Below are 23515 nucleotides of genomic sequence, written 5' to 3' on the forward strand. Positions count from 1 at the left end.
TCTGTAGTTTATTTTAACCTTTATTGCAAAATCCAGTTAATCTGACCAGATTTAGATTGTTCACTAGCTATCAGAACAAAGACAGAGTGGGTCAAATTAATAGTCCTTATTGCTAGCTGGTAAAGGAAGAATTTCAATTACATCATAGAACAATTATTATTAAACAAATAACTCAATAGTGAGGTAATTACAATAACCTTTATTTCGTCAGCTGGAAAATAACCATCCAGGTGGCAAAGTTGGTCAGCAGTAATGAGTTTTGGCATAGCCTGTCAGATTAAGATGGATTTCTTTAAGCAGAGATCTGAGTTCTGTACATTTTTGGTGAATAACATAATAATTAATTTACAACCCCTATTCTAAAAAAGGGACATTTCTAGATTGAGATGGTGTATATAGGTAGAAGAATGCTGAGCCTCCAGGAAGGAGGAAAAGAGGAAGGCCAAGGAGATTTATGGATGTGGTGAGAGAAGACATTCAGGTAGTTGGTTTGAAAGAGACAGATGTTGAGGACACAGGTGCATGGAAACGGATGATTCGCTGTGGCGACCCTTGACGGGAGCAGCTGAAAGAAGGAGAAGAAGATTCCAAAAAAGGGACACTGTGTAAAATGTAAATGAAAACAGAATACAATAATTTGCAAAAGTCATAAATCTATATTCTATTCACGATAAAACAAAAAGCATATCAAATGTTGAAATGTTAAAAGAATATATGAGGTGGTTTTAAAAGGTTTCGATACTAGCTCTGTTTACAAGAAAGTACATAATTTATCTATGTTAACACACTATCACCTTCAAAATAGTCCCCTTGCACAGCAATATAGCACTCCCAGCATTCCTGCCATTTCTGGAATGTGTTTTGGAAGCACCTTCCAGAACAGCAAGTACCTTCTGTTATTCGCGCTGGACGTTTCAAAGCAGCAACCTTTGAACTGGATCTTTATTTTCGTGTAGTGGGCGAAGTTCACAGGAACAAAACCTGGCGAGTAGGATCGATGCAAAATTGAGATCATGTGGATTGTTCTCCACGTACAAATTGCATAGTGGTTTCGCCATTTTCAAGGGTTGAGCTCGTCAAAGGTCTTCCCAAAATCTTGTCATCTTCCATGGATGTTCTTCTGCTCTTAAAGTGCATGTGCCTCTCAAAACAACTCATTGCAACATCGCCGTATGTCAAACATATGTCATGTCAGACGTTTCTGTGGCAGATTTGCCCAATTTCATGTAAAATTTCACGTTTGCTCGTTGTTCTAACTTAATGTGCATGATGAAATCACACATAACACACATAATCAGAATAGCAATAGTTAGCACCACTTGTCTTACAACATTTTAATACCACTACTATTTAAAGGAAAAAATATAAGGTCATTTTGAATTTGATAGCTTTAACACCCAATCTGAAAAAAAAAAGGGAGAGGGCCATGTTTACCACATCATGTCTTCTGTCCGTATACATCGGAAAAATGAGGAGACCAGTTGCTAAAGTTTTGGCAGAGGAATGTTGTCCCATATGTGTCTGATATAGGATTCTAGCTGCTCAACAGTTCTGGGTGTCCTTTGTTGTGTTTTTCATCTCATGAAGCGCCAGACACTTTCAAATGGTGAAAGGTCTAGACTGCAGGCAGGCCAGTTTAGCACCTGGACTCTTCTACTACAAAGTCATTGTAATCGATGCAGTATGCAGTTAGCATTGTCTTGTTTAAATATGCAAGGCCTTGCCTTAAAGAGGTTTTCTGGATGGAAGCATTGATGGAGTCTTTCCAAATGTCCAAGCTGCTCATTCCAAAGGCACTAATGCACTCATACCACCAGAGATGTTACTTTTCTGAGTGCTGATAACAAGCCAGATGGTCCATTTCTTCTTCAGCTTGAAGGACGTGGTGTCCATGGTTTAAGAAATAACATTTTTGATTAATCTGACCACAGAACAGTTTTCCACTTTGCTTCAGTAAATTTTAAATGAGCTTTAACCGAGAGAGGATGGATGCATTGATTTCCATTACAGAACCATGACTGTTTTAAATGCAGTGCCTCCTCAGGGTCTGAAAATCACAGGCATCCAATATTGATTTCTGCCCTTGTCTCTGTGCACAGAGACTTCAGATTCTTTGAAACTTTTAATGGTAGTATGTAATGTATTAATGAGATATTCAATTCTTTTGTGTTGCAATTGTACCACGGTTTGCCAAAAACACTGCCTCTCTAAGATACACAATTAATGCCCAGTCATCTAACTAACTTATTGTCAATTAACCTAATTAGTTGCAAATTGTTTCTCCAACTATTCAATTTTAATAAAAATTTTTCCCCCAGGCTATTGTAAAACAAATTTTAAACGTGTTGCAGTCTTCAAATTAAAAATAATGTTTCATCTTCCTTAAAATGGTATATTTCCTCATTTTAATCATTTAAAATGTGTTTTATTATTATAAAAATGGTAAATGTTTATTTATAAAGCTTTATTATGGATTATTTTTTCAATAAAGAGTGCATTGTGAAGCCTGTTTCTGATGGTGAAATTGATCAGACACAGGATTTCATGGACATTTTCCTTTTTGATAAAAAAAAAAAAAAAAAAAAAAGGATTAATTTGATTACCCAGCAGGTTTAGTTTGGTAAAAATAAAATGCGTAAATCTACTTTCTTCACACTTTGGTATAAAGCTGTCCATTGCTATCAGTTGGATTATTAACTCAATATTATTATTAATTATGTATTAATGCCTCAGATGGTTGCACCACAACTCACATTACAAAATGTCCTTTGACAAGTAGCATTTTTTTTTATCAGTCTAAACAAAATTAAGTACCGCTACTTCCAGGAGCTTTAAGTTTTGGGACCAGAAACTTAGATTGGTAGTGTTGAAAAGATCTTTCCACAATCATTTTAACATCGACTGTCCCTGAGCTTTCATGCTGTAATGCAAAAATACTAACCCGTCAAACCCTTGCTGCAGTTAAGATTATTTATTGACATGTTTTTCAATCGCTATATATATAAATCACTAGTTTGGGAAAAGAGGAAAGGAAGAGTTGTCTATTTGGACTGTTGAGAATGCACTAAAGATATTTTAGGGATTAGATGGGTGCAGTGCAAATCAATTTGATCCCTCTTAAATCTTGTCTCAACCTTCTAACCTGATTTGCGTGGAAAACACGTACTTACACAGACTTTACCTCTCCTTTTCTGCTCTCCCCTCTGTGTGTTCCATGACCCAGAAACTCTCTGGGCATGAGGCCAGGAGTGAAATAATGTATGGGTTGAGACAGCATTCCATAATTTATGACCAGCTATACTGAGAGATATATGCAGTAAGTGTCGATTTACATGTAAAGATTCAGTATCTTAATGTCTCAGAATAATACTGAATTTGAGTTTGTGTAAGATATGCGCTTTAATTTTGCTAAAGACATTCTTAATATAGGAGACTGCATGCAAAACCATGTACAATAAGGGGTCTGTCTGCATAAGGCATAAAACCTAAATGCGTGGCTGTGCTGGCTATCCATGTCAACACATCAATACGTATTTAGCTGCTCTGTTTATTCACATTTTAAATCCAAATGTTAATAGTACATTAATGCATAAATTTAAAAAGATGTCTCTTTTACTCTGTTATGATTTCAGTTGTGTTTCTACTCAGCTTTTTAATACATTAATTATTGTATTGTAATATAAAGATTTTTAAACGTTTCTTCCGTGCAATATAAATTATAAAGTTATATTAGATATTTTTGTGTCAATTAAGTGAGAGCCTATTCATGTATGACAAGCTGAATTTGGAGTAGCAACACATATGGAAGTAAAATAATCTATTATATACACTGTATATATCATATACATCTTGTATATGAATAATATTTTTTCTTAAATTAATAGTCACCATACATAAAAGAGTTAAGTAAATCAACTGAGATTTAGTTGCTTGGAACATATAAAGCATAGAAATAGATAAATTCATAAGCATTTATTCGGATGTCTGAGAAATTTCTAATGCATTAATTATTCTTGTATCTGTTATTGATACTTTGGATCACTGCCTGGACTTGAGTGGCATAGGCAGCTGGTGGGATGAACAGCATTCTATGCATTCTCTGTTACAGAGCTGACTGCAGTGAAATAACCACAGTTGAATATCCTGCCACGTTTGTTTGTTTTAGACACTGTATTATTCCTCTCTTTATACTAGTAGAAATGTATGCATATATGACACACGATTGGTAGAAAAGTTAAGATGATTTCCAGAATGTTTCGATTATTACCAGAGATTAAAATCCTTCTGATCACATATAATTACATAGAGGAAAAAAATGGCGTATTAATTCAAATTCAAATGAACACTTTAATACAAATGATCATTTCTGACTCTACTGTTTTCCTAGGCTTGACAACCCTGATCACTGGAGATACTCTATCAGAACCTGAATATTGGTAAAGGACCTACATACTTGGGAAGGTGTAAGAATGTGGACACCATTCCAACACACCCATTTGTCCCTCACTATACTATAGTGATAAAGTTGGACAAAACAGTTGTCTAGAATATATTTGTGTGCTGTAGCTTTACAATTCCCCTTTACTGGAAATCCACAAAATAACTCCATTTAGACATGGTTTGCTAAGGCTGGTTTGAAAGAACTTGAGTGTCCTGCTCACAGAGCTCTGACCTCAATAGTACTAACACCTTGATATGTATTTGGAATGCTGGCTGTGTCACTCAACATCAAATGCCTGACCTTACAAATGATCTCCTGGCTGAATAGACAAATCCCCAGGCCACGCTCCAGAATCTAGTCTTCCCAGAAGAGTGGAGGTTATTATACATGTAAAGAGAAGACCAATTTTAGAATGAGTATGTAGAGTCAGGTGTCCGCATACTTTTGGCCAATGGGTGTAGCTCATTATTATTTGTTTTGGATTACCAGAATAACTTGAAGCAGAAAGCTATGCTAATCAACTTATATGCAAAAAAAAAAAAAAAAAAACGGAAATAGGTACATTGACAGACATTTTTTGGAAAACTGCTTCATTTTATTGAACACATTTCTGAATGTTTTCAAAAACAACCAATCATTCCAAGAACAATTTCATATTTTTTTAACAATGCAGACATTTACGTACTTTTTGCATTAATTTTACTTTATACCCCGTTCATTTTTGCTTTCTGATGGCATTACTTCTTTACTCTATTTCTCCTCCTTTCCATCTGACACATTTCCATTTACCCTCTCAACATAACTTAATCATTTCAGAATCATCCAAACATTCACTAGATAGAACTCTTCCAAAGAAACTGTTGCTCTAGTAATTGATGAAGTGGTTTACTGAATTAGCAGCAAGTGCATCATTAAAAAAAAACTATTCTACATGGCATTTTGAGGCTATTACTTGAAACTAAATTCTAAACTAAATCCAAATATTCAGAAATATTTTAAACTAGTTATTACATCACAGCGGACTGACCAGCAGCTCCGAACAGATTTTAAAGAACTTGGTGTAATAACGTGTGACTAAACTAGTTACAAAAAAAACCTACTACAGCATCACAGGAAAGCAGAGGGCCCAAGTCTTTAATAAATATTATTTCCAATTAACATTTGTATTACCAGTTTTAACTGTAACTATAAAGCACAGAAGTAGGCAGGTTAAATTAAAGCACACATTATGCATTAAAATGGGGGAAAATGTGATCTTTGTAACTTTGTCGCATGGTCTTTTATGGCAAATGAGCTGGCTTGATTATTTCAGAAAGTGTCCATCTTTAGTATCTGCAATACTCGAAACCTGCCCATCCAGCACCAGCAACTATGCCCCAGTCAAAGTTATAAAGATAAATTTATCTTGATCTGATGTTTCAGGTGAAAATTTTTTTAAGGTTTTGGATTTGATATTTTTATGCATTGTGCTGCTGCTACATATTTAGCTGATTGGATATTTAAATGAATGAGCAGGTGTACATGTGTTTCTAATAAAGTGGTCGGCCAGTGTATATGCTAACTTTATTGGCTGTTTCTGTATTGGCCAATTTCTAAATAGGTCATGTTGTATTAGGTATGAAGTAGATCTTCAATGTCACAACCTTTTCTTAAAAGACCCCTAGATATACCCTCTCCCACTGTGACTTCTTACACTGTTAATTGCATTCAGATTGACAACAGGTTAAATACTAATCCAGTAAAGATAATTTAACCTTACACCCCATTTCCTTATCCAGAACTGTTTTACTTTTGGCATTTTATCACCTCTTCTATACAGGCAAAATGTTCAAATAAAAAAAAATTGCCTACACTCACACAAGCCACATAAATTACATTGGTATTGTGATTAAGTAACATAGAGGAGGGCAGTCCCCTAAAACATTATATTCTCCACCATATTTATCAACACAAAGCTCTGTCTGTGTTTTATGATGGATCTCACAGTACAATGAACAGCAAAACAAGACATAAATATATACAGTATCATTTTGTACTGTAATCCAAAACTCACTTACTTTAAAAGCACCTATTAGAAAAGAGTGATAAAAAACCAAGCCATAAAACAGTTCACTCAAAAGAATCTGGAACATAAGGGTCAAGTATTTTACTCTCAGTATTTTTAAGTTATAATTATAGTCACAGTACTGTTCCAAGATTCAAGATTCACATTCAGGCTTTTAGTCATTTTTTTGCAAACCTGGGGCCACATTGTTTTCCACTTCTCTTTGTAGCATTGATTGTTCATGACTAAGCATTTTTCCTTAAAACCTATTCATCAATTTAAAGAATTCTTGAACAACCCTGTTGACTGACCCTGTTGCTATCGAAGATGTGGTCAGTCAGAGGAAAAACTCCCAATGCACAAGTCATAAAAATGTTTTATGTGTGATTATATACAGTGAGGAAAATAAGTATTTAAACACCCTGCTATTTTGCAAGTTCTCCCACTTAGAAATCATGAAGGGGTCTGAAATTGTCATCGTATGTGCATGTCCACTGTGAGAGACATAATTAAAAAAAATCCAGAAATCACAATATATGATTTTTAAACTATTTATTTGTATGATACAGCTGCAAATAAGTATTTGAACACCTGTCTATCAGCTAGAATTCTGAACCTCAAAGACCTGTTAGTCTGCCTTTAAAATGTCCACCTCCACTACATTTATTATCCTAAATTAGATGCACCTGTTTGAGGTTGTTAGCTGCATAAAGACACCTGTCCACCCTATACAATCAGTAAGAATCCAACTACTAACATGGCCAAGACCAAAGAGCTGTCCAAAGACACTAGAGACAAAATTGTACACCTCCACAAGGCTGGAAAGGGCTACGGGGAAATTGCCAAGCAGCTTGGTGAAAAAAGGTCCACTGTTGGAGCAAGCATTAGAAAATGGAAGAAGCTAAACATGACTGTCAATCTCCCTCAGACTGGGGCTCTATGCAAGATCTCACCTCATGGGGTCTCAATGATCCTAAGGAAGGTGAGAAATCAGCCCAGAACTACACGGGAGGAGCTGGTCAATGACCTGAAAAGAAAAACTACAGGAAACGTTTGACCTCTGTAATTGCAAACAAAGGGTACTGTACCAAATATTAACATTGACTTTCTCAGGTTTTCAAATACTTATTTGCAGCTGTATCATACAAATAAATAGTTTAAAAATCATACATTGTGATTTCTGGATTTTTTTTTTAGATTATGTCTCTCACAGTGGACATGCACCTACGATGACCATTTCAGACCCCTCCATGATTTCTGAGTGGGAGAACTTGCAAAATAGCAGGGTGTTCAAATACTTATTTTCCTCACTGTATATATAACCCAACTATATATACTATAGATACTGCACTTAAATTAACTCTTTGTTGACTGTTTAGTATATAGCTATAAATGTTTAGTAGGGTTTGTGTTTTTGAAATACATTTAATATGATTATTTCATACGCACAGATTAACCTGTACGGCAAGGACAAACTAAAATGTACTAAAATCTACTTCTAAAATCTTTCATTTTGTTAACCGTTAACGATCAGTTGAGTAGGACAGTTATTAATGGTGATGATTTGCCTTATAGTGGTGCTTTCAGTCACAGACTCTGAACAGATATTTTAAAACTGTTTTCTTTCAGCAATGAAATGAAAAGCGGAAAATAAAAAAAAATGATGAAATTCGGTAAAAACTCTCCTCTTTTCAAACTGACTATCTCCAGTCATTTAGCAAAGCTCTGGTCCGGTGATCTACTTTCAACTAAACATTTTACAACAATGGTTGTGATTGACCACAACAGATGATGTGCTATGAAAGCCATGCTGGAGTCACTGAACTAGAGCCAGGTTTTTTTATTATATGTTTATGTATGCTATTATGCTATTATGACCCCTGTTATAATAAGAACCTAAACATATAACATATAAACATATTTATACAGCAGTTCGTTCCGGTCCACTAATTTTGATTGGTCAAGTGCAGTTCCAAGAGTGCCTATATGTCCTATAAACTCACTGGGATGTTTCACTGTGTCTATCACTCTGCTCACTTGTGTTACTAAGGTAGTGTTATTAACATTATTAACTGATATAAGAGGCATAGGTTTCAGGAACATAACTTTTGGCTTAAAATATGACAACTCATCAGTTGAGAATGAAAAAGAAGAAGCGACACCAATTTTACTCAAAGCACCTATAACAGGAATGTACAAATCAGTGTGAGCTTTGCTAGCGAGCTAGTCAATGCATTATAAAGTGAAGAACTTTGTGCTAGCGGAGCAAAAATAAACTGGAAATATTGTATCCAAAATGTCACTCATATCAAATACTCAGTATTAATTTCTTGTTTACAAAGCTGTTGTATAAACACAAGCCTGCAGGGTGAGTGCCGATTATAACTGCACCTTTGCTCGTCTGATATTGATTGAATACAATATGAACACATAAAAGAAAACATATCTGATTTGTCAGCATTTACATTTTTGTATAGAATAAATGTAGGTTTTCTTCATGTATTATTGCTTTTGATATGACATGTGCAAAAGGTTTTTCATTCATAGAATTATCAGCAAGACCAACAGCCAATATCTTTCATTAACGAACCTGTAATAGTAGACTGGAGAAATATTTAGGGTTAAGCTGCATAACTGCAGTGTGTAGGGCCAAGTTGCATTTAGTAAATTTTGATCTTCTGCTGTATTTTCTACTTTAAGTGAGATGGTCATGTCACACAACTTACATACTAAACACCTGTAAATAAAATCTTACTAAAGCTTATTGTCATAAACATCCCACAAACTTGATTAATGTCATTAATTGTCAGTAGCAAACATTTTGGATTATTTCTGATTCTTTTTTAGTGACTTTTTGGCACTATAATGTTTAGTTGATTAGTCTTTAGGTAGAAAAATTTAAGTTTGAATATTCAGATTTTTTTCAAATGTCCCTTGAATTTGGCTGAAATTTCCTTTCAATTTAAGTTATGAAAATCTTGAGAATTTCTAATATTTATTAGGCAACCCATTGATCTTTTGCTTTAACCTGAAATGCTATAGTGTTAACTTTCACTCGCATTTTCATCCAATTTCTCAATGGTGCAAAAGAGCTAAACAAAGAAACAAACATTGCAAAGTTGCACTGCAAACAGAAGACAGTAAAATAATAAAGAATCACATAACATGACAAAGCAAATGATTATTAAAAATGGCGAAGCTTTTCCAGTTTAAAAATTGGGCAAACATTACATGTGTCCATTAAAGAAAATAGACACATCAGATCTTGGAAGTGCTGAGTGGACGTTTTACAGGCAGCTCCTGCATAAAAGAAAATAAAATGATACTTCATTTAATCCAATCCTACATGCACATGTTAACCACAGACATTCTATGCAATACCAAAGTGATCTGTTTAACACCCTGTGGTGGCCAGCTTGAACTTGAACTTGAAATGGAAACTAGAATTCATAGTCTAATCATCCAGTTCTCATGATAAGATCTGGTAATTATGAAACATTTAACATGTTTAGCCCTTCACACTTTGTAGTCTTAACCGGACTGGATGTTTGTTTATCTTATTTCCCTGAGGCAGAGGTGTTGTCTCGTCTGCCTTTCGGTTCTTTCCCTTTAGCATTAGGGTATCCTATAAAAAGTCCGACCCACTCATACCCCCCGTTCCAGCTTTGATATCCAGTAGCAGCTGGTCCAGCTCTGTATCAGCACAAATTCTGACCTTTCTATCTCTCTACACATACTACAACAGTGAATAATAAAGGTTATATAGCTTTATATTTGTTTAGTATTTTACTGATAATTTGCTTCGTACACTGTTTTTTTCTGAATGCTAGATGTGCCCCTAAATAAAGAATTTAAACATATTTGCTCCCTTACTCTGAATGTCAATTAATAACCAATTGTCATCTTAGACCCACAATGCTGTTCTGAATAGAGAAAAGGCAGTCATGTTTGGATATTTGCCATTAGCAGAGGTTGAAATACAACCTTTAAATAAGAGGGCTACTGCAGTCATGGCTGAGTTACTCCACTATGAATAGACACCTACTACAATTTACAACAGTGAATATAAACAGGGAAGTCCCACTATTTTAAATTCCTTTATAACTTGTAAAGGTCAACATAATTATCCTATTTTTATTTAAATCTAAAATTAATGGTAATTATTAAATGTTAAATGTTATAAATAATACTCTGGAATGGTAGTAAATGTATTTTTATAAGCATGACTTGAAAAACTATGATAATACTAAACTATAACAAAAAAGTAAAAAAATACGTAAGTTTCCTTGTAATAAGGGTGATAGTATAGTAATAAAATAGTATGGTATATTAAAGTATAGTAAGATACAATATGTAGTATAACATACTATTTTATTAAAGTGTCATGTAGATTTACTACATGACACTACACTATATCTATAGAAATATAAATGTTAGTATTTTTATATAAAATATAATATATAAATTGTAGTATCGTATAGTATAGTATAGTATAGTATAGTATAGTATAGTATAGTACAGTGCCATATACACTATTATAGTATAGTATAGTATAGTATAGTATAGTATAGTATAGTATAGTATAGTATAGTGTCATATAGTATAGTGCCATATGGTATAGTCATATACAGTATTATAGTATAGTATAGTATAGTATAGTATAGTATAGTATAGTATAGTATAGTACAGTGCCATATACAATATTATAGTATAGTATAGTATAGTATAGTATAGTATAGTATAGTATAGTATAGTATAGTATAGTGCCATATACAATATTATAGTATAGTATAGTATAGTGTCATATAGTATAGTATAGTGCCATATGGTATAGTCATATACAGTATTATAGTATAGTGTCATATAGTATAGTGTAATATAGTCTTGTACAGTGTCATATCAAGTATTATAGTATAGTATAGTAACCTATAGTATAGTATAGTATAGTATAGTATAGTATAGTATAGTATAGTATAGTATAGTACAGTGCCATATATATTATAGTATAGTATAATATGAAGTCATATAGTATAGTATAGTATAGTATAATATAGTACAGTATAGCATAGTATAGTACAGTGTCATTTATAATAGTATAGTATAGTACTGAGTCATGTAGTATAGTATAGTATAGTATTGTATAGTATAGTATTGTATTGTATTGTATAGTACAGTGCCATATATATTATAGTATAGTACAGTGTCATATATTATAGTATAGTATTGTACGGAGTCGTATAGTATAGTATAGTATAGTATAGTATAGTATAGTATAGTATAGTATAGTATAGTATAGTATAGTATAGTGTCATATAGTATAGTATAGTATAGTATAGTACGGAGTCGTATAGTATAGTATAGTATAGTATAGTATAGTATAGTATAGTATAGTATAGTATAGTATAGTATAATATAGTATAGTATAGTACGAAGTCATATAGTATAGTGTAGTATAGTATAGTATAGTATAGTATAGTATAGTATAGTATAGTATAGTATAGTATAGTATACTACGGAGTCATATAGTATAGTATAGTATAGTATAGTATAGTATAGTATAGTATAGTATAGTACAGTGTCATATATTATAGTATAGTATAGTACGGAGTCGTATAGTATAGTATAGTATAGTATAGTATAGTATAGTATAGTATAGTACAGTGTCATATAGTATAGTATAGTATAGTACAGAGTCGTATAGTATAGTATAGTACAGTATAGTATAGTATAGTATAGTATAGTACAGTGTCATATAGTATAGTATAGTTTAGTATAGTATAGTACGAAGTCATATAGTATAGTATAGTATAGTATAGTATAGTATAGTATAGAATAGTATAGAATAGTATAGTATAGTATAGAATAGTACAAATGATAATGGTATCACACCAAATACAGGGAAATGTACAGTATTCTGAGAATGAATTATTTTATTTGTATTTTATTTGTATTCCCTTATTGTACAAACACTATAATTAAGTCTATGATCCATGTAAAGTGTCAGTTTAAATATACAAGGATATATACAAGTATATTTTGTAACATAACTTATATTAGTTTGCAGTGAGGAACATTCTCAGAGATTGTGCTCTAGGTCTATAAACTACATATACACTCTATATGTCTAACAACTGTATATACTATTCCCTAACCCCATAAAGTCCTATGACCAGTTGTTGGATCCACAATAAACAATCGCAGTCTGTTTTTTAGATATTTTTCTTATTTAGCTATAGTGTAGTTTGTGTACAATTCATAATGGGTTCATTTAGCAGCATGCTCTTCAATGCATTGCTGAATATAGAGCTGAAAATAAAGGGGTTAAACTATTAAGTGAGTAAATAATCATTATTCCTGCCTCATATTTTCAAAATGCATAACCTTTTTATTACATAACCTTTGGAAGCATATAATTGCCTATGCATGCATTTTTTTATCAGATTTTTTTACGTTTTATTATTATTATTATTATTATTATTATTATTATTATTATTATTATTTAACTGGCCCATCCAGATGTTGTGCATCATTAAGTGATTATTTAACTCAATCATGTACATAAGGCAGATTGGTCACCTTTTTATGGACTCTATATCTTATAGCATTGAGCAGAGATCATATACTGAGTGACTTAAATAAAGCTACCTGCTGATTGAAAACTAGTTTACAGAAGACGAAATGCAATGATAAACTTACACTGTAAGCGGCTGGACAGTTATCTGTGCTCCACCACAAAACTCATGGTAGTACCATCAAAGGAAGGAGGTGCGATGATCCTGGGTCCTTGCTGGGAGGTGATACTGATGACAGGCACTTTGCTGTTGGCCAACCTGCCAGTGGTTACATGCTGAGCACCTGGATTTAACTGCAGAGATTTACCAGAAGGCATATAATAAGGGTTTTCCATGTAGGCTCCATCTCCTTGTTGCCCTGCTTGGGATTTGTCTCCCGCTTCCACCTCTGATTGCATGGAAAGCTGAGACTGAATGGTCCGGGCAGGAATCACTGTAGGGGCCATGTATCCTGGGTATAACATGTAGGTATGGCCATAGCCTCCAGGGCTAAGGGCAAGAGGGGAGATAGGCACAGGTACAGGTGTCATTGGGGGGTGTTGTGGCATGGGGACATCAACATACTGCCCTGTTTCTGGGTCATAAAGTCGTCTTGTGGTCGGTTGGACAGGAGTGTCAACCAAATAATAATTTCCAGTAGTGGGATCCAAGAGCATTTTTCTCTGTGTGGACTGAAAGTGGTCTGTGGGGACTGGAGATGGCTGCACTGTAGGAGAAAAACAAATTACCTGTGGATGTGCTGCATGCATGGCAATGGGCAGAGGGTGATGGTAGATCGTAGCAGTAGGGGTATCTGGGGAACGTGTCTCCATTACAGTATTTGAGTATTGAAGGGGCTGATGGCTGTCTCTGTGGCTTCCGGTGCTGCTGCTATATAGCGAGTGAGATTTATGAGCTTCAGTGGCATACGGTTTGACAGGTATGGTTATGTAATTCTCTGAATCGACTGAAGACGTAAACTGAACTGGGGCAAATCCAGCCTTATTGGATTTGCCTGCACTGCTGCTTGACTTTTCTTTCTTTTCTGCGCCTGGCTTTGACTGAGTAATATTTAAAGACTCTGGAATCTTTTGAGACTTTTGGTTCTTTACAGCTATAGAACTAACAGATGCTGAGGATCTGACATGCATCTGTGGGGCCGTTACTGAACTTGTTGTGACAGGCATTACAGATTTCTGGCTAGAAATGTCCTTATTAGAAGTTCCACCAAGATGCATCACAGTTTTAGTGTCCTTTTGTTTGTCATGGATGACAGGAGTGTGCAATGATTTGAACGATTCCTTCTCTTCCTTTCGTTTTGAGTGCTGTCTGGCATTTATCTTATCTGGGTTTGAGAATGAGTCTCGTCTCATGGTGAGTGACAAAGAACTATCAATCTCCTGGTCTTGCTCATGACCAACAAGATGCTCACCACTCAGGTATGAAAGCACATGGCTGTCAGTTATTGGTTGTGGGTCGGATTTCCTCTTCCATTCATTTTTGTCAAACACATAAAGCTGTTCCATTGTTTTAACAGCAGCCTGAAGTTTCTCCAGAGCAGCCATCTTTGGATCAGCCTTTTTCTCACCTGGATCACATGCTTTCTCCTGCCTTTTTGATGTGTTTTTTGTCTCAGTTATTAACTCAGGGCTTTCTTCTCGCTTTATGTCAGCTAAATGCACTTGGTCACTGCTTGTTTGTGCAGACCCTGTATTAATGTCATCCTCATAGAGTTGAGGTTGTGATCCATCAGCCTCTAAGATATCCTCGACCAGTCCAGGGTCCGAGCAATCAAAGAATATTTCGGATTGCTTTGCATTGCTGTTTGTATTCACTGACTGACACTTAATAACAATAGGGGGGAGGCTTGTTGTGGGATTCCGATATGCATTCTGTTTGTACGGCTTGTTCTCCGTGTCCGCGCTGTTGTTGTCCAAAGATACAAAGTGATACGAGCTTTTAACCAGCTTGCGCACGTCTCTAACCTGGTGTATTGGCGCCTGCAGCTTCGCCTTGTCTCGAACATCTCGAACTGTGAAGTGTGGGATTTTGTCCGACGAGTCTCCCTTCAGTGCAGCACTGAGCGTTTGGTATTTGGACTCGTCGTTTGATTTGATCAGCGCGCCCGCGGTGCAGCAGCCGGTATTAGGAGCGAGGAGCTTAGCGATGCTGAACGGGTCGCTCCGGTTCTCTCGCGTACTCCGTAAACTTATCTTAATTTCCGGCGATTTTGCCTTCGCAGTTTGAGCTGTGTCTGATACATGCAGAGTGTTCATGCTCCTCTCTTCTCGGTTATCATGCGCGCTCGGCTCAGGCTCACCGGACACGAGTTGGATGCTTGGCACAAATAAGCGCGACATTTTTGTCAGTTTGCTGCTCGTCGTGTCCGTCTGCTCGTTTTTGCGCTCGGTCTGAACCTCGAGCTCTTCGTCCCTCCAGCTTCTGAAAGCGCTATTTTGGCTCCTAATCAGTGCACCTCTGGACGCGTCTGCAGCTCCTTTTTTAGCGTTGAATGCCGCGCAGTATTGGGACTCCAAGAGTCCGAGAGCGACAGTTTGTTCGGGGCGCTCACTGTCCTTGGCATCGCACGACCCGCTGTCCATGATGTCTCCGAGTTCATCCAGGCACACGATACTCAAGTCGGAGCTTGTCTCGGAGAGTTTCGAGCTTTGCCTTTGGAATCCGATGGACGCAGCTTTGTCGCGGGACGCATCCTGCTCCAGGATCTCTCCTCGCTCCATCTTGCGCTCCTGCTCAAACTGCATTTTCTTCGAAATGACATTTTTCAGTATGCTCGAAGCAAATATGGATTTCTTGTGCACGTCCTCCATGGCTTCTTCTGAATTGCACGGTGCTTTGCTGTGCGCCTTTTGTCGAGGGTTTGTAACCTCATCTGCGGAACGTGATCCTTCCGTGGTTCGGGCGGATTTCACGCGCCTTTCGTTTGCAGGCGGACCCGCTTTCAGGTTACAGCGAAAATTCAGCGTCTCAGTGAGCCTTATTACTCCGCTCGGACCCTCTCCATTTTTGCTTATAAGCTCAATTTTTTTGGAGGTCGACGCGTTTTTGGGGTTCACCAGATTGCCGTTCAGGGCAAATATCTCGACTGGGGGCGCCCTTCTACTGGTCAGTGTTAATCCCGTTATCCCTTTACTCTCCCTCCTTTTTGCCATCTGGAAATTAGAAGAGGCATTTTGATGGGCGACTATATTGTGACCGCCTACTTTGGACATGTTCACGTTGCCATACTTTAGATCAACAAGTGCAGACCACCTGTTCAGCCCTTTGCTGCGCTCTGAAGCTGAGGACTCGCTGGAGGTGCTGAAGTTAATAGCATTGAGATATGGGTAGGCCAGACTTTTAAAAGCTCTGGCCGTGAGATTGCGCACTTCCTTGTCGGCATCATCCAACTCACTAACAGCGCTGGATGTGCCGCTGGAGTAACCTGTAACATCTTTGCCTTTAAATTTGCTGCCAAAGTGCAAACGCCCGGGCAGCGCAATCAAACACTTTGCGCCATCGCACACCTTTTCCCCCTTCGTGTCTTTCAAAGTACAGCGTCTTAAATCTCCAGCGTGTTGATGATGGTGGTCTCCATCCTTTTCTTGGACGTTGCTAGGCTTGTTTATAGCTCTGGAAGTGGCTTTGATTGACAGGTGAATGTGGCCGTTACTGTTGCTTTGGCACTCGGGCACTTTCTCGTCTGAGATCTTGTCGCCCGGATCACTTTCTTCCTGACTGCCACATGGCGCTGCGTCCTCGTCGTTTCCCCCCTGTGCTCCCGTGTGTCCGTCGCTGTCAGCAGACGCGTAATCCACGAACGAATAAACCTGGTGGTCGTCATCGACGTCCCAAGTGGATGCTGTTTCGAAGTCGCAGTCCACTTCGTGGTCGAGCTCGGAAAGCTGAATTTCGTGCGTGGTGATGTAGTGAGCCTCGTCGTCCGCTAATTCGTGTACACAGTAATCCGCTAGTACCAAACTCACTTCATCATCCGAATCGCTTCTCTCGCTGAGATCCAAATCCGTGCGCGTTAAATCCCCACCGTCAAGCAATTTAGTCTCATTTTCCTCGGGACAGTCTGTGAGTTTTCTCTGACTGACAAGTTCTCCTTTAGAAGATCCAGCTATTTTGATTTCTGTTGCTCCATCTGTTCTGCTATTCTCCCAGCATTCCAGATTAACACATTTGCGCGTCAGTCTGGGCAGATGTTCCACCGAAGGAAACCGGACGCACTGGAGAGGGTCCTTCTGGCCGGTAAAACTTACTTGTACCGCTTTCGCCTCGCCCAGTTTTAACTCGAGCAACTCGTCCAGATCTACATAATTCGAGTCCTTTGGAGTCGCCACGACGCGTAAAACTTTGTTGGAGAGCGCGCAATGCGTGTTTCCGCCGTAGATCAGCGCCTTCTCTGATGCTGCCATTGTTTTGTGTGTAAATGTTTGTTATTGAATTTTGCTTTATTAAAATTAGAGACACTATTCCCCAGGAAGCCCTACTGCTCGCCCCTGTTGTACAGTCCTAGTGGAGTGTTCACTCTGCATAGATTTTCCTCCCCACAGTTGTCAGCGTGGCGCTCCAGACTCTCATTTCAGATGGTGACACGAGCAGAACAGACATTCCAGAGCCAAGCAGAGGGACCTCAAATCTATACAAACATTTTTTTTTTTTTTTTTTTTTTGCTAGATATAGGCCTAATGTCATGCACTAACTTAACACTTTTATGTAAGCTGTCCTGGCGCTTCACTTCCATTACGTATTCTGCTACGCTGACCACCTGCCTTTAATACGCATATCTACAAATATAGAGACGGTGACGAAATGCGAAAACGGCTATTTAAAACTAGGATGTTGTGTTCGGCGTGTTTTGTTACATCCTGCGGACAAGGCCGAATCCCCGACACAACACTGTTTTGGGCTAATAAAAGAAGCCTTGACTAGCTGCGGTAGTCCAGGTTCAGAACGCTTCAGTAATAATAAAATACCAAAAGTAAACGTCTCTGCAAGAAAACGTGACCTGATGGAGAAAATAGTGCCAGTCTAAACGTAGCGCTGCAGCATGGCAACACGAGGAGATCTGTGTTCAGTTAAAGGCTCAGAGCATCTTTTTTTTATAATCTACTAAATTAAAAAAATGGACCAAGCACCATAATATTAAGCTTTTCATGCCTTTATAACAAATTACTGGACGGGAAATTAACAAGGATTAATCAAACTAAATAATCAATCCTGGTTCTGATCTTAATGTGGCAGATAACCAAATAGATATTTTTGGAAATCTTTTACACCCACACATGTGTGGCACAGCTTTCATTATTGCATTTCTTTCGATCACTTACTGAACAATTATTTGACCATTAAAGGCCATTAAAAGCTTAAGATTTTGCCACTTTTGGCATGGCTTTTTTTCTATAATATTAAGTTAAATACTTAGGATTTCAAATAATGATTGAGTGATTTGCTGAATGTTTAGTTTTTATATCAGAATGTTACACTTGTTTTAAAATTTTACTACGTAGTTCTGTTTATTCTATTAGAGTATCTTTCAGAAGTGAAACACGTGATTCTTCAATGATTTTAAGGGAAAACCGGTGTTTTTCTAACAAAGAATTTCAGCACCACAAGCGTGGACAGCACCTCAGACGCAAACAAAAGGTTTATAATGTCTCAAAAGGAGATTTACAAATATGCTAAAGGATGCAGGTGTATTGAGCATTTTCCTCTAGAAAAAATTGTATAGGCAATAACTGATAATTACTGGATACGATTATCTTTCAATGCAAAATTCCTTTTACATTGTACCCAAAAACCCAGGACCAGATGTTGTAAAGCTACACTATATCCAAAATGGTACAAAATATTCTACTATACAAATACCTGAGTTACAAAGAAAGACAGTTTTTGGCAGTGAAAAAGAACACAAAAGTAAACTCAAAAGTGTTCATATGAGAAATAAACTAAACATATTTACTGATTTAATAAAATATTTTATAGAATGTACATTTGGATAATAGATACAATTTCTTTTTTCTTTGTCACATAAGAGTTTCTCTCTACTACTGTTTGCAAAATGTTTCTCACTGCCTGATACATCTACAAATACACCTACACGTTTTAGTATATTAGTGAATTAAGTTGAAATAAAACCAACCTGTAGTTGACTCTATGCAGGAGTAAAGTGTAGGTTTTCACATAAAACATACACACCTTTATTTATGATGACAGGTACAAAGTTAAATTACCACCCTGTGGTAATAAATTAAAACTAATACAGATAAATGTAACACTGAGGATTTGTTGGCAATGCTGAACATAAACCATGAAAGTAGTACAGAGAAAGACCACTAGTTTAATAAGAGAATATATCGCAATTGTTCTCCCCACTGACACATAAGCTTTACAGTAGATTAGTGAGGCACTCAAAAGGCAGTGTAAGTTCACCATTTACTTGCGTTGCCACATTATTAAGTCTGCTGAATGTTAAGCCAGTCATGTACAGTAACACAGTAAGTCATCTTGCATTACCAGTAGCCATAAATTGCACCTGCTTTGCCTTTACATTTAGATTAACAGTTTTACACAGTGTCACACTTGACTCTTTACCAGGTATCTTTATTTACCAGGTATCTTTATTATAGAAATGATTTAGAAGTCTATCTGTTTCTTGAAATTGGAAAATGTTAAATTGATCACAATAACTATAGAAATATAAACAACATATACATTAAATTACGGTCACTCTTCTAGATCGTTCTTATGTGCATCTTTGTATCTGCCAGGTTTCTCTAATAACTTATTAAATCTGTTTAATGGGTTCATAGAGACTGCAAACAGACCATTCTAGAGTCTCTGTTTAGATGTGGAGGTCTATTTGTTTGAGCAAACCAGTGCCTTAGCTAGTGGATAATTATGTAAGACTGTTATAACAGTGAAACCACAGGCCTAAGCAGAACAGCTGGTACTGTAAGCTTCAGCAATCCATTAATCTAATTAGCAAGTTATACATTTACCGTAACAGGAGTTTAGGTTAGAATTGTTGAGCTTCATAAACAATATAAGCCTGTGCAGTTTTGATTAATATCAGTTTGCTTTGTATGCTGTATTGTGTGTGAGGGTTGTATGTTAGAATTGGGAACAGTTGGCCTACTGGAGACTTAAGATATGCAAGTGCTATTAGACTCTCATATCCAAACAGCAACAGCTGCAGATTTTTATAAATGTGAGATGCCCATTGCCAAGACGCGTGGGGCTTAAATGTTTGGCTTGTATGTCTGCTTAATACCATGGAAATTCCACACTAGTGTTGGTATAGTGCCATTTCTCACTTAGACCTAGTTTTTTCTAACAATAACCCTTCTGTTGGTTTTTCTTTAACCATAATTATTGTTGTTGGGTTTTTGTTATTATTGTAAGAATTGTGCGTGGATACTAAAGTGAGATTATTTCTCTAATAGCATTCACGGACACCGACGAGCTCTTCTTTCCAACTTTATTCTTTTTTCCAAAAATTCCCGTGCTCCTCTGCTCACCCCCGAAACGCACCTGCTCGCTCGCATCCTCCTTTCAAAATCCAAGTTTATCCAGAAATACACTATTTTCAGTGTCAAAATACAAAGTACGTTATTTCCTAAATTCAAAGCAACCTTCAAATTTAATCCACATACATTTTCATTTTTACATTATTATTATTATTATTATTATTATTATTATTATTATTATTATTATTATTATTATTATTATTATTATTATTATTATTATTATTATTATTATTATCAACAACTGTTTTTCATCATCTGTTATTGATGATCAAGTGTGCAGTGTAAGTCTGATAATTTAATTAGTTAAAAATCTTCTACTCCACTCCTACTGGTACTGTTTGAACACCTCTTTATTAGTGTTACTGTATGGCAAATACATCATGTCTAACAATGACAATCTTAGTAATAGATTTGGATATTAAATGATTACTTCTACTGACAATTTTATTTTTGTATGTTTAGATGTATATTCGATAATTAAAGAGTTAAAACAGAAACACTTTGTCCTAGTCTGGGTCGCAGTGGATCCAGAGCCTATCCCAGGAACACTGTGTATGAGATGGAAATACAAGACTGCAATTAAAAATCTTTACAGTAACCCTGCTAGCTATATGTCATCCTGTATAATACAGTTCTGCACTTTATTTAGAAAATAGAGTACAGGGTGTTAATACAAAATCTCTGCCACGAGTAACTTACTGTAAAGTTACACTGTTGTTTTTTATAGTGTGTAAAAATCACCTAGTAAACCTGTCACCTGGTGTGGTGAAACATCTCAATAAAATTTAGAGCACACGCACATCTTCATTGGTTTTCTAGTCAGATGCCTCCTTAATAAATGTATATGTTCTTAATATGTTCAGTAAAATAATAAGCTTTTTTTTTTTTTCTCCTTGAATAAATGCAATATATGTACTCAAAGTACTCGAAGCCATGAGGCAACTTCTATCTCTACTTTTTATCTTGAACATTAGCTGTTGGACCGAGATTGAGCCTCGACAGGGGCTTTCCAGGCTTGAAAGGTGAGCCGAGCTCTGGTGTCAGTGAGGAGAGCTTAGCGCAGGCAGACTGTCTGCATCGATTTAGTTCAACTGAGTTCAAGCCAAATGAGTTCTGACAAAGTCTGAGCAACTTTGAAACACTTGTCCTTTTGTAGTATTGTGTCATGTAGTCTTGTGGCACAAAACATTTTACTTTTTAAATTAAGGATAGTAACATTAAATATATATAAGTATAACATTTTTCCCAATATGAATATGTTCAACATTGTATGGAAATCTTTTGCTGTTTAAAAACTTTTGCTGTTTGTATTAATAATAGAAAATGCACAGGTTTACCTGTTTTTGCACATGACACCATTAAGCATAATTGTGCTGTACACAAACCTAGTACAACAAACGCATTCATTGTCCATACATTCATAAGCCTCTATCTCAGTCTGACCAGTTTTGCAGTGTAGAAAATTGATTGCAGAAATGTCATAGATGAAAATGTAATTACTCAGTGGTTTTAAAAGGAAGAAATGAAAACGAACCAATATGGATTAGAAAATGTTCAGTTTTCAGGGAGTTATTTTCCCACTTTATTTCTTTTTCAAAGAAGTCTCACTTTTTTGCCTATTAAGCATGACCTCTGAAACAGATCCGAGTTTAAAACATTTTGAAAGAGTTTAATATGTTGGATTTAAAGTATTGGCAATAAGAAAATCATTTCAAATATATCTCAATATTTATATATTGAGATGCTCAATAATGTATTTCTAGAATGCATTTTTGTTTTTTTGTTGAGGAGAATTGACCATTTTAACAAAATAACACATCTTTCTAATAGAATCAGAAGCAACCGGGAACCAGTCCAAACATTGCTATCAAGCATTTAGTTCACAGCACTAAGATGAACTCGGATTTTTGCTTGGTCTATATTTATATGTTGTCCCGAGCATTTAGAGTGCTGTGGTGGAGCAGAAATCCTTCCTGAAAAAGTCAATAATCAGAGCAAATCTACCCTGTCATGTATTCAAGTACAGAATGTTGTAATAATCCAGGGAACGTTTTCACATAATCACAACTCATGGCGTATTGCATCTATATTAAGTGTATAGTTTTCTTTTTTCCCACCTGCATCATGTGTCTGGTATTTGATGGTAAAACAGAAATACTAGACAGGCTGGTAGTGTCGTGTTTAATAGCTATATAACAACTGTTAGACACAGAGTCTACTGTAGCTGGAAGGCTTTACACCAAATTTACATCGTTATTTTGTTTATAAGGTTAATGTTGTCCACAACGGTGTCAAAGCCCATAAAATGAATGTAATTAAGAGAAAAAAATCAGTGTGAAAACAACCTGTGATTTCTCCGGTGCATTCATGTACATTTGAAAACAAAATGACGTGATGACATTTTTTATAACTTTCATAAAAGATTTGTTCTTTTTTCAAATATTAAAATCCGCACAAAAGGAAATTGCTTATGAAGTGAAATTTACACGTGATATTTTCTGTAGTTTTTTCTTGTTGTAGTTGTTTCATTACTTTTTATTCTCATATTTTTATGACACTTTTTATTTTTATATATATTATTGTTCACATATCTATACATTACATCTACATATAGAAGCACCATGGACAAAAGTATTGGGACACCTGACTTTTCCATCCATATGTTGTTCTTCCCTAAACTGTTACCTCAAAGAAGACACAAAATTGTAAAGGGTGTCTTTGAATGGAGTAGCTGAAAACTTTCCCTTCACTTAAAGTAGGAGACCCAAACCTGTTCCAGCATGACAACACCCCTGTGCACAAGGCCAGTTTTGTGAAGACATAGTTTTCGTGGTTTGAGATTACCGTAATTTTCAGACTATAAGCCGCACCTGTCTATAAGCCTACAGTAATGAACTTTACATAGGCTTTAACGAAAGACACGTTACACACGGTGTAACGG

General features: G+C 36.2%; 2 protein-coding genes across 3 annotated transcripts in view; one reads left to right on the forward strand and one right to left on the reverse strand.

Moving 5' to 3' along the window:
* Positions 1–23515, forward strand: part of ndufs2 (NADH:ubiquinone oxidoreductase core subunit S2) — a 190846-nt gene that overhangs the window by 6261 nt on the left and 161070 nt on the right. The window lies entirely within an intron of this gene.
* cUnh4orf54 (chromosome Un C4orf54 homolog) lies at positions 28–18837 on the reverse strand. 2 transcript variants are annotated; one of them, XM_083542127.1, is made up of 2 exons: positions 13182–18837; positions 28–565 (listed from the first exon to the last, which is right to left on the reverse strand). In XM_083542127.1, the coding sequence occupies exon 1, from the start codon at positions 17458–17460 to the stop codon at positions 13201–13203; it is 4260 nt and encodes a 1419-aa protein (XP_083398253.1). In that variant the 5' UTR covers positions 17461–18837; the 3' UTR covers positions 28–565; positions 13182–13200. The 2 variants fall into 2 exon arrangements, with proteins under 2 accessions (XP_083398253.1, XP_083398252.1); XM_083542126.1 differs by lacking the exon at positions 28–565 and adding an exon at positions 7813–9785.

This window comes from Silurus aristotelis (assembly GCF_946808225.1).
Source record: "Silurus aristotelis genome assembly, chromosome: 5".
NCBI lineage: Eukaryota > Metazoa > Chordata > Actinopteri > Siluriformes > Siluridae > Silurus > Silurus aristotelis.

What these genes read in the sequence shown, in the direction of transcription:
- cUnh4orf54 (XM_083542127.1), bottom strand. Translation starts at nt 17,460, where the DNA reads ATGGCAGCATCAGAGAAGGCGCTGATCTACGGCGGAAACACGCATTGC.